Source organism: Typopeltis vanoorti, chromosome 8, assembly GCF_054136105.1.
Source record: "Typopeltis vanoorti isolate ZY-2024b chromosome 8, IOZ_Tvanoo_1.0, whole genome shotgun sequence".
Lineage (NCBI taxonomy): Eukaryota > Metazoa > Arthropoda > Arachnida > Uropygi > Thelyphonidae > Typopeltis > Typopeltis vanoorti.
In genome coordinates, this window is record NC_143556.1 from 134068216 (window position 1) to 134081483 (window position 13268).

Genomic DNA, 13268 nt, shown 5'->3' on the forward strand with positions numbered 1-13268 from the left:
ATCTGCTCAGTTTCTTGTGTTGTTTTCCTTCAGTACCTTCTTCAATTCCTTCATAGCTGTTGAAAACTGCTGCTCTAACAGTTTCACTTTTTTAAGATACTTGGTAAAGATTACACCATCCACATCCCAAAAAAAAACAATGCCAAGAACCTTTCCTGCTGACTTTTGGGTTTGAAACTTCTTTAGCTGTGGAGAACCTTTGTGTCTCCTCTCCATTGATTGTTGTTTGGTCTCTAGGTCACAGTCATGAAGCCGTGTTTCATCAACAATCACAATACAAGCCAAGAAATTTGCACCTGATTTCTCAAAATGACCCCAAATCCCTTCCGATTACAGCACACACACACATTCTCTCTTTTGGTTGGCATTCCACTTCGCTGAGAGCTTTTGCATGTCCAGATGTTGGTGGATAACGATCCCAAACTCATTCCCTGGGTATCCCCAGAGTCTTTGCAATGTTTTTGGCTGGTATTCGTCTATCTTCAAGGATCATGGCATGCACTAATTGATGTTTTCAGGTGTGATTGCTGTGGAAGGTCTCTCTCTAACATAGGGGCGTCTGTTGTCAGAATGCCCAGTTTTAAACTTGGTGACCTATCTGGCAACTGATGAATATACTGAGGTGCAGTCCCCTAATGTCTCACACTAAGTTTGGTGAATTTCAGTTGCAGACTTTTCTTGCAGCAGGAAAAACTTGATGATACCTGCACCTCTGTGTCTTCAAATTTCTTCAAAACCTCTGACATGTCTTCTTATATATCCTAAAAGAGAAAGAACAAATTATTATAATTTGGTGAAACATGGAGTTAAAGGGTTTTGAGATATGCGCTTTCTTGTGGTTATATCAGTTGCTTTAATATCATTTTTGTTCTAGGTGTTTATCAGAACTTTTCGGTGCCCCTCCCCCTCTTGAAGTTCTGTATCAGAAATAACATGTTCTGATGGGTCAGATTGATAAATGTGTGTAGTTGAATGTAGCCAGAATTTCAAATGAGAAAGTAAATGTATGGTATAGTAGGTAGTATGGGGCATCAGAGTGCAAGACGGTGATAACAGATGAAGGAGATCAGAGAGTGTAAAAAAAAAAGGTGATATAAACAAAATAATGCAGCATGACTTGGGAAATTTTGAGGCATCTAAGAATCCTTCACAATATCAAATGGGATTTACTATAAAAATGCTTATCAAATAACAGAAAAGGTAGGAAAAGAAATAAAACATGTGAAAAAAAGCTAAAATTAATGAAAAGGATGTGGTCATATACAGTGATTACATAATTCATAATGTGCTGGATGAACAAGCAACAGCAGTGTTTTACAGGAATGAACATTCATAATATGACTATATGTCAACAAGTAGAATAAATGGATATAACTGTGCAATTGGAATGAATGATTTGAAAGTAGATAAATATGGTAGAAGATATGAAAGAGTTGCTGAGGGTGTTGTTATTGTTAATAATTCATTGAGTAGTTGTGTAGGATACATGGTGTGCAGAATGCTGATGTATGGGTTGATTTTGATAGTCAAAAGAATTTATACTTGCTTGGATCTATGAATAAATATGAATTGGTGCTTTTAGAAATGTATTCACTTAAAGAGTTAATATGAATACTCAGGAAAACTAGATGTTTCTGCTCAATGGTTACTGAGAATGATATATTGCAGAGAATGGGTTTTGAAAGTTTATTTTTCACTTGGTTAGAGTATAATAAATTTAGATTAATCCTTTATCCAAGTGTGAGCAAACCAAGTTTGCACCTGAAAGTATCTTCAGGACTGGGGTAAGGTGGTACAACACCAGCACCAGGGCAACTTGTTGCAAAGGTGGAGCAAGCTACCAACACTCCTGTCTCAGTATCTCCTATAATGCAAAACACATCTCCTTGCGGATATGTCTAATGTTATGCATTAAGGGAAGGGCCCAGACTAGTTTCGACCTTTATTGAGGTCTCTTCAGTGGGAGCCAGGCTCAAGCTGAGATACCAGGCAGAAGCATTCACAGGTCATCTCTACCTATAGGAGTTGCCAAATGGTGTGCCACCCTTTTTTAATAAATTACTCTGGATTTAGAGAAAGATGTTGAAAGTTTATTTTTCACTTGGTTAGAGTATAATAAATTTAGTTTAATCCTTTATCCAAGTGTGAGCAAACAAAGTTTGCGCCTGAAAGTATCTTCAGGACTGGGGTAAGGTGGTACAACACCTTACCTAGTCTGGGTTGTGGCCCTTCCCTTAATGCATAACATTAGACATATCCGCAAGGAGATGTGTTTTGCATTATAGGAGATACTGAGACAGGAGTGTTGGTATCTTGCTCCACCTTTGCAACGAGTTGCCCTGGTGTTGTACCACCTTACCCCAGTCGTGAAGATACTTTCAGGCGCAAACTTTGTTTACTCACACTTGGATAAAGGATTAAACTAAATTTATTATGCAGAGAATGGGGTTCATCTCTAATACGCTTGAAGCATATTAGAGATGAAGCCCAGGAAAAGCAGAACCAGTTATGACAAGAAAGAAAGAAATGTGAAAACTTTGGAAATGGGAGAGGGAATTTGGTTCAGGAATCAACTCCAGCTTCCTTGTGTGAACTGGTCAGACTTTAGGTGTTACCTGGACCATCAGCCTACTGTCAGAAGTTGGACCAAAAATTATTGGCATTAGTTAGATGACTGACCAAAAAGGATATCCTTAAGGAATAGAATGAGATGGTTTTGGTGGATTCAAGGAAGGCATAAAGTAGGAAAGATGGGAGTATTGCAGATGATTGCATAGAAATTGACGGAGTAATCTCCATTGGTGACTGTAGTAGTAGTATGAATAATACAAACAGTTGGTTCACAATGCATGAAGAGTTTGCTTGAAGCAAACTCTTATTGCATCCTCAGAGTTAAAAGAATAAATCAGACAGGAGTTGAATGGATGATAACACTTTAAAGCAAGATCTGCATTAAAAGAGAATGTAATGAGTCTGATATCAGGTGAAGAGTGATGACACTCAGAAGCATTATAAAGAGCAAATGTCCATGATTAGGAATACAAAATTTGAATAGGAATGGAAGTTAGCTGAAGACAAGCTAAGGAACATCCGTTTTATTACTGTGTAACAAGTAACAAGAAAGAATGACCCCAGAAAAATAACCTTAATGAATGTGAATGGCAGGAAAATATGAGATGCACTAGAAATAGCTGAGTTGTTTTTGCTTATGGATTACGAACTTCTCGAGTATACATCATGGGAAAACCTGTGTCATAAGATATCCAGACACTTATGTTAACATCCAGAGAGCCAATAGCTTTCTAGATGTTGAGAGGAACTTGGGAAGGAATAAGGGTATATGAGTTAGAGGTATTAAAGTTATTGCAAGAGTTTGATTTAGATATAGCACTGTTAACATTCTTCATTACCAATATTCCACTCAGTTGGACTGGGTGAGATACTAGTGCTGAAGATTGTTCAAGAGATTTAGCAATTCTGCTGAACCTGGTTGTTCAACTAGAGTTCTCAACACATGCATGATTTCTAATAAGTGGAAAGAATTCAAGACAATTCAGTCAGAAGCTGTTGTAGTGAATACAGTAAATTATAGACCAATCAATGCATGGGCATTCATCAAGGTATTCAAGATGATAGTTAGTAGGAATCACATTCAGAGGTAGAGGATAGCGTGTTTTTGTTATGTCTAATATCTGGATATTGCAGTTAGCAATCTGCTTGCTTCCATAATATGGCAACAACAAAGTTGCCTAATGAGAATGGCTATATCATGATAATTCTGGATTTTACCAAGGCATTTCACAGCATTCCAGATGTGAAGTTATTATATAAACTCTCAGGGATGGGTACGTAGAATAGACATTTGACACAGTCCTTTTCTTTTAGGATGTTTGACATGGATTGCAGAGCAGCAGACTGATATCAGTGATTTATGGAAGTACTGAGTTCTAAAACAAGCAGGGAATTTTATTTTACCAGAGGGTTCTATAATTGAGGCATTATTGCTTCACTTTTATATAAATTATTAATGATATTGGTTATGGTGTAGATGGTTATACCTTATTTTCTGATGAAGCTATGTTTGTAGAACATGATTCAGGACATAGCTGATACAGAATCCCTTCAGATTGACTTGAACAGTCATTTCAATGATGTTAAATATAAGATTATGCATTTCAGACCAAAGACATTGCAAGCAGAAAATCTGTTGGAATTAGTCAAAATAACTGGAGACCTTGGGGATGGCAGTAGTGGACAAGGAGATAAGGTTTGTTACATTATTGAAATGGTTGACTTATTGCAGATACCATAGCTGCATTGTTGAAAGAGGATGGTAACATGTTAAGAAAAAGAAGTTTTTAAGGCTCTCACTTTAAGGCTTTCATAAGACCATATATGGACTGCTGTCTGCTTTGCAAGGAGATTTTGCAGTATAGATACAAATGAGATTTGTCATCACTTAGCAGATGGGTGCAGAACTCTGGGTTATAAAAGTGGGTGGGGGCCTAAAGGGATGCTGCAGTTTCTATATACTAATGCCAGAAGTATCAGGAACAAGAGGGAGAGTTTTGGCATTGGTTAGTTGCAACCTTGCCAGAAGCTATAGGCATTAGTGAGACTTGGCTAACAGCAAATGATGCAGTTAAGGGATAGACTATGAAGGGTTTGGTATTTTCAGGGATGATAGGTTGGGGGGGGGGGGAGGATGAGTAGTGCAGATGACAGCAGATGAATTCCAGCCAAAAAGAATAGGAGATAGGTGGGAAATGGTTGTTCATTTGAAGCAGTCTGATGTGAGATTAAGGCCTGTAAGACAAAATATCCAGTTAGTGTTGGCTATAGGCCAGGGAGTTGCATGGATGATCTGGAAGACAATTAGTACAAGTACAGGTTATTATTATGGGGGGGGGGATTTCGACTGTGGAAGTATAGACTGGAAATAAGAAAAATAGCATGACAGGAAGGAAATGGAATTTATACACCTATTAAGAGATAATTACTTCACGCAGTATGTGATGGAGGGGACTAGGGATGTGAGAGTATTGGACCTGGTCATAGGATCAGAAGAGCAATCCATAACCAAGACCACATTGCCTTCTATTGGTAAAAGTGACCATGCAGTCTTGACTTGGGATGTTAGGATAGGGTAAGGATGTTAGTAGCACCTGGGAGATAGTTAAGGGTCATCTAGAGGAAGCAATATTAAATCGTATACCTAAGGAGGGTTAATCAGGTAGGAGTTAGATGAATGAGTACTATATCTTTGCATGGCAAGTAAGAGGAAGAATGACTATGGAAGATTAACCTTAATGAATGATGATAGTCACGAGGTGACAGAAACAAATAAAATGGTTGAGTTACCAAGTGACCATTTTGTAAGGGTATATCATCCTAGTGAGGTAACTGCTTTAACATATGTGACAGACACTAATGTGGGAACAGAGGTGGATGAATTGGAGATTCTTAGGATATTGCAGAATATAAATATAAATACATCTGTCAGATTAAATGGGATATCATCTCAGGTTTTGCGAGAATGTGCAAGGGAACTAGCAATGCCTCTGACTAGGTGCTTTAATTTAAGACTCAGCTCTGGTAGAGTTCCAAGGGAGAGGAAAGAATCCAAAATAATTCCCTTGCATAAGGGAGGGTCTAAGGCAGCAGTAGTAAATTATAGACCAATCAACATCTCAGGCATGGTGGTAAAAGTACTGGAAAAATTTGTTGAAAAGAGATTTCAAGAATAGTTGGATAAAAATATGACACTGTATGAGGGGCAACATGGCTGCTGGGTAGATATTAATAGAGTGGATAGAGGGGCAGAATCAATGCAAAAGCAGGTAACTAGTGGTGTGCTTCAAGGTTCAATACTGGGACCATTGCTGTTTAATTTGTACATGAATGATATAGGAAATATTAAGTTGTTTGCTGATGATGCAAAATTAGGAAGAAAATAATAGTTAATCAAGGCGATGTGGAGAACTTTCAGGATCATTTAAATAGGCTGTCAGTATGGCAAAAGATCATGGGTGTTAGTTTAATGTGGTGAAATATAATGTTATAAAACTTTGCGATAAATAGATTACATTGATGGCACTGTACTCCAGGAAATAGATGAAGCTAGAGATTTAGGGTGGTGGTAGACAGAGAATTAAAGTTTAGAGGACATGTTGCTAAGGCAGCCCATGATATTACATGGCTATTGAAGGGCACATTAACAAGGAGAGATAAGGAAGTTGTTATTCCTCTTGATATGTCTATATCTGAATTACTGTGCTCTTTGCACCTGGATTTCCTGGAAGGACATGAGGGAGAAGATTCAGAGGTTATTTATTTATTTATTCGTATGGAGTTTCCTCCCTTTTTCTCCCCCATCCCTATTGGAGCGAGTTGAGCCCCCCTCATGGGGGGTTAAGTATTTATGACTGTAGGTCCGTGTGTGTTCACGGGCCGGTTTGCCTGCTTGCGGGATGAAAAACGCCAGTTAAACTGGCAGAAAAAACCCTACTGCCCACGTCCAAGACTGGCTAACTTGGCAATGGCTGAGGAAGATCCTCAAATTCCTCACGTCTTCGACAGGAATCAAACCTGGGACACTCCTTCCCCAGTCATATGGTTGTGAAGCGCACAGCCAGTAGGTTAACCATGTGGATGATTCAGAGGTGAACAACCAGGAAGGTGAGTGGTCTGTGGAATCTGTGATGATAGGTTGAGGGTGTGTGTGGATTGCAGAAGTTGGTTGATAGGAGAAAAAGAGTGGATATGATAGAAACATTTAAGTTGCTTAAAAGATTTTACAGGATTGATGCAGGGGGAAATGTTTCAGCACTTGGCTAGAGGGGCCAGAACAAGGGATCATTCCTGGAAGTTGCATGAAGATTTGGTTAGTAGGGGTTGGAGAGCTAGATTTTTTGCTTGGAGAATAGAATTGTGAATGTGTAGAATGGGTTCCAGAGTAAGTTGTGAGTGCTTTGTCTGTTAATGGGTTCAAGGAAAGGTATGATTAGACTGTGTGGATAGTTTGGGATTCCTGCAGTGAGTCTTCGAACTCCATGGAGGTTCCTGTACAATTATAATAACAATAATAATAATACCTGGAAGCTAACTAAGTATATGTTAGGAAGCATATTTGGTCAAGCTTGTTCTCATGGCATTTAACTGTATGTGTGGAATGGGTACTCATAATACCACAATTCTTAATGGTGTTGTGAGTGTGTCTTTATTGAAAAATATTCAGAACAAGAGTGGTATAATTTGTATTTCAATATGAATATGAGCTCACTTTTAATGGTTACTTGAACTGTCTGGTAGGAAACTGCATGAGAATAATATTTGTAGCTTTAATAATCACACTGCATAGTATAAGTTTGATTTATCTTTATATTAAGGTTCCAGTGAGATTTGAATTTATCAAGAAGCTGAATGACACTAGTTATTGTAAGGAGTGGCTAAATATAAAACCATTCACCTCCTTTATTAAACCAGGTATGTAAGTGATTCAAAAAAAAGCTTTTTTTTTTTCCTTTGTATAAGAGAACATATATATCTTCTTTTGCAAAAATTATGTGGACACTTGAATATGTCACAGAGCATTTATTTTTCCAAACCCTAATACAACCTTGTCTCCCTTTCTATGATTACTGATATTGCTCTCCTTTTTGGTTTCACATAAAATGCTGATAAACAGATACAGGTATTTTAATCCATTCCATCATCAAAATGGGTGGTTAGTTTCTGTGTAGTTGGATGAATTGGTTTTTCTCTTATCCAGTTCTAATGTTTCCTAAAGATGCTGGCCTTTTAGGGTTCATACATCATGACTTTGTATGGGCCGCTCTAACTTTTCACTGTCATTTCTTCACACTTCCATCACAGCCATATTAGCATGTCATGGTGCCTTATTAGGTCGATACACAACCTAGTTATTTCATCATCTCATCATCTTTGCAGAGACAATACAAATTTCTCGACACGGAATGTTAATATATCATCCAGTGCTATTTTTCCAGACACTTCAAGAAGAGGGAGATTCTCTTCCAAATCAGGGAATTCGTCTCTACACCTTTCTGCTGCTTAAGAAACCGAACAATATTTTTAAGATGATTCCATTGTTTGTTCATCAGATTTCAAGAGTGTGTATCGTTTGTATCTTGGTACTACAGCTCTTCAGTAATTTAAGTTGTCTCCATGCTACAGCTCTCCTGTCCAACTCATAGTACACTCTACTCCCTGCAGTTTGAACCCAAACATTGTCTGTCTTAAACACAGCAGCCTTTCTTGGTAACAAGGTTGCATTGTTTGGTATGTATATATATATATATATAGAAAGATGGAAGTTTATTTCTATATATATTTTATATATACATCTTTCTATATATATATATATACATACCAAACAATGTATATAGAAAGATGTATATATAAAATATATATAGAAATAAACTTCCATCTTTCTATATATATATATAATATATATATAGAAAGATGGAAGTTTATTCCCACTTGGTTAGACTATAAATTATATATTTAGTTTAATCCTTTATCCAAATTTAAACAAACAAACTTTGCACCTGAAATATCTTCTGCATTGCTTCATTCTGCATGACTTTTGCATTGCTTCAACACTTGGATAAAGGATTAAACTAAATATATAATTTATAGTCTAACCAAGTGAAAAAAAACTTCCAACATCTTTCTCTAATCCAGAGTAATTAATTTAATAATAAGGTTTGACACCTTTAACAACTGGCATATCGAAATATGACTTTTGCATTGCTTCAACCTTGGTATCACCTTTATTGAGGTCTCCCACTGATGAGACCTCAATAAAGGTCAAAACCAGTCTAGGCAGTGACTCCTTGTAATAATGCATAGCATTATACACGTCTGCAAGGAGATGTGCTTTACATTATGGGATACCAAGGCAAGTGATGTGAAATCATACCACCTTTACCAAGAGTTACCCCAATCCTGAAGATACTTCAGGTGCAAACTTTGTTTGCTTACACTTGGATAAAGGATTAAACTAAATATATAATTTATAGTGTAACCAAGTGAGAAAAAACTTCCAATATATATATATATATATATATATATTATCATTCATATTTACTTAGATAATGTTATAAAAAATTAGTTTGAATGACTATATACCGAGAATGAAAAAGAATAAGGTTTAATGTTAAGATACTACTAGTTTTGTTGAATAAATCAACTTCTTCAGGTATCACAGGCAAAGAATTATATGAAATAACAGAGACAAGATCTAGTATAAAAGACAATAGTAGCTATTGTCTTTTATACTCTTATATTTTATACTTTTATATTCCACAACCTTTTGTGTTTGGAAGCACCATACAAATACATTGAGAACAAAAAAAATAAATAAATAAACAGAATAACAATAGTACCTATTGTCTTTTATACTAGATCTGTTGATGTAATTTTATCGTGTCTCTGTTATTTCTTATAATTCTTTGCCTGTGATACCTGAAGAAGTTGATTTATTCAACAAAACTAGTAGTATCTTAACATTAAACCTTATTCTTTTTCATTCTCGGTATATAGTCATTCAAACTAATTTTATATATATATATATATATATATATATATATATATATATATATATATATATATATATATATATATATAAGTCTATGTAGTTTTCTGTTTCTTGAGTGCCTTTTCACTATCACATTTCCATATTTTATTTATAAGTGCCATAGCTGATGTTGGAGACAGCAACTGTAATGATATTGCACAAACTGATTGTTGACTAATATATTAACCTATGGTAATAACTCTAAACTGTTCTCTACTTCAAGTATTGTACATAACTATAGTTATTTCTTCTGAATTCCCTTAATACCTTATTGTGCCATGTGGGCTTTTATTAATATTCAGTATTCTAGAAAAATGGAGTAAAGCTAACATTAATTTTCCATATGCATTTATAGTTCATTCGCTTAGTCTGCGAAATCAAATCGGGTTATGTTATGCAATGTAATCGCAACATACATCATAACCTAAAATTATGATTTCAAAATCAGTGAACTTACTAATAATAAGTTTATAAAAGATGAGAGAAAGCTATAGCTCTCATTGCATCATAGATAGATCCATGATTTATACTGTCCACCTCTGAATTTAGAATGTATAAATTGCAAATGATAAGCAATAGCACACTCTCATGACTTTTAAGTCATGAATTTCTCTTAATTAATGACTAACATAGGTGAAAAGTTGCATTATCATTATATGTTTAAATGTTGTTATATGCCTTTTAAATATTCTGACTTTCTGAGTTATTTTTTCTACCTGACCAAGACAATTTTATACTTAAATTCCACAACTTTTTGTGTTTGGAAGCACCATAAAAATACATTGAGAAAAAAAAAAAATAAATAAATAAAAACAGAATAAAATAAAAAAATAAATATGCCAGTGAAATTTCTCTTGTACTAATAACATCAAATCATTCCAAACAGAATGATTTTCAAATGAAATATATTTTTTCTGTATGCTTAAAAAGACACTCCAGTTTTAATTTTGTTTATTGTCAGTGCACATTATGTATTTTGTTCTGTGTCAACTCATTAGGCTAAAACACTCTCAAAGTGAACTGATGATATTCTTGAGGCTGTACAAGATAGGATATATAATCACATTATCCATAGCAGTGTTCCTCAAAGGCAGGTGGGGGGTAGTTTTTTTTTTTTTGGTGTGAAAATTAGTTTTTAGTATGGAAAAAATATTAGGAATCATGTCTGTCAGCAATGAACTGGTAGATGAAAGATTACTATTATTATTATCATACAGGTATAAGACAATGAGACTTATTTGTGCCTATTGTCCCACAGAGGATTCTACAAAGATGTAAGCGGAAGAATTATTTGAGGCTTTAGAGAAAGCAACTGACACAATGAAAAATCAAAAGTTGGTCCTTCTTGGGGATTTAAATAGCAGATTACAAAATGATTGTCAGACATACAGAAATATTTTGGGAAAATTTGGAGTAGTAATAATACTATTTATTACTACTCCAAAGCTAATAATAATGGCAAATACCTGTTGGATTTATGCTCAGGACTGGTTATTACTAACACAATGTTGTTACATAAAAATGTGCACAAATTCACATGGAGAGAAGAGGCAAGGAATGCAAAAAGTCTTATTGACTATGCTATTGTTGATAGTGATGTTTTCTCCTTGGTACAGGACACTAGAGTATACAGAGGATTTGAAATTACAAGTAATCACCATTTAGTCTTGAGCAGGATAAAATTGAATTTCATATTGAAAAGAAAAACATATAAGAAAGTTTTAAAGCGAATAAAAGTTGAGCAGCTCTCAGATGTGAACTGTAGACTAAAATACACAAAGATTATTGAAGAAAATATGAAAGAGTTTGAGAACAGGAACATAACTTTGGAGATTCAGAGGCAAGCCTTGAAGAAAACCCTTCACATTCAGCCAGAAAGGAAGTGGTGAGGTTATCTGTAAAGATAGAAAAATCAGAACCCCATGGTCGACACAGGAAGTTAAAGAGACAGTGAAGGAAAAGAAGAAAGCATATCAAAAGTTCCTGGCAAATAAGTCAGCTTGTGCTCTTAGAGAATACAGAGACAAATGTAAGAAAGCTAAACACTGTGTAAAACTAGCTAAACAAAAGTCATGGGAGGAACATAGAAAATAAATATCAAGAAGGTGGTAAGATATTCTGGAGGTTGTTGAAGAAGCTGAGTAATAGAGGAAAAAAGGCTGTAAAAGGAATTAGAGAGGATGAAGGTGACATGAAAACTGGAGAAAAAGATATCCTTGAACTATGGAGTAATTATTCAAAAAATTGTTAAATAAAACAATCAGTGACAGCACAGTGGTAAAAAAACACTTACCAGGCATGCCATCAGGAATACATATCCATATTTGAAGTAGAAAAAGCCATCAAAAACCTGAAATGTGAAAAGGCACCTGGATTAGATGACATTTGACCAGAAATGCTGACGTATGGTGGTATAAAAGTCTTACATTGGCTGCATTGCATAGTTCAGAAGGCAAGGACAGAGGGACGAATTCCCAATGACTGGAGTAGAGCTCTCATAGTACCCATATATAAAAATGGAAATAAAACTGAATGTGAGTATTACAGAGGTATTTCCCTACTGAGTGTGCCTGGCAAGATCTATGCAAGCATACTTGAGAAATGGTTGAGAAGAATTGTGGAAGAAAAGCTTGGTGAAGAACAAGCTGGATTCAGGCCAAACAGAGGCTGTCAGGATCAGCTTCACTTTACGAGAAATAGTTGAGAAATCATGGGAATATAACAAAGATCTGTATTTAAGTTTTGTAGATCTTGAAAAGGCATATCAAAAGGTGCCAAGAGGTAGAAGCTATTCAAATTGCTACAGTTATGTGGCATCAGTGGGGCATTATATCAAGCAATACCTAGTCTTTATTTGAGTTTTAAGTCAGCAGTTAGAATTGATGGAAGTACAGAAAGATGGTTTGATATTAAATCTGGTGTCAGACAAGGATGTGGATTATCTCCTCTGTTATTCATTATCCATATGGATCACATTATGAAGGAAAGCAGTATTAAACCTGATATCAAAATTGGAGATGTTAATGTCAGCTCTTTTCTTTATACGGACAATGTTATACTTCTAAATAAATCTGCTAAAAGTCTGTGAGATTCCCTGACTAAATTGAATAACTCTTGTAATAGATGTTGTATGAATGTAAGCAATTACAAGACAAAGACAACGAAAATAGGTAGAAGCATTGAAAATATCAACTACATTGTGAATGGAGAACCTATAGAACATTTCAGCAACTTAAGTATGATTTTTGTGAAGATTGCAAATTAAATATGGAAATAGACAACAGAATCAACAAAGCTGGTATGGCAGAAAGTCAACTGAATAAATTTATATGGAATAAGAGAGAAATTAGTCAAAACACTAAATTAGCTGTATACAAGACAATGTGCAAACCAGTTTTAACTTATGGATCTGAGTGCTGGATCAGAAGTAAAACACTTGTCCAAAGACTAGAGACTGCAGATATGAGAGTCCTGAGAAAGATTAGTTTCATGAACAGATGGCATTAATGGTAATATCATATTAAAAGAACTTGACATTGTCAGCACCCAGGAATATGGTTGCTGAAACAGAATGGGAGAGGAAAGATTAGCAAAACAAGTGTTCTCTTGTTGGATTGGCAGGAAAAAACCCAGAGGAAAACCAAGATATAGGTGGATTGCTACAGTA

At 35.4% G+C, this 13268-nt stretch overlaps 1 protein-coding gene across 1 annotated transcript in view; it reads left to right on the plus strand.

The window, feature by feature from the left end:
• The window catches only part of Ocrl (Oculocerebrorenal syndrome of Lowe), a 537079-nt gene that overhangs the window by 345544 nt on the left and 178267 nt on the right, over positions 1-13268 (plus strand). The window contains exon 19 of the mRNA XM_090396332.1: positions 7389-7485. Within this exon, the coding sequence (XP_090252458.1) occupies positions 7389-7485 (97 nt within the window). The remainder of the gene's footprint in view (positions 1-7388; positions 7486-13268) is intronic.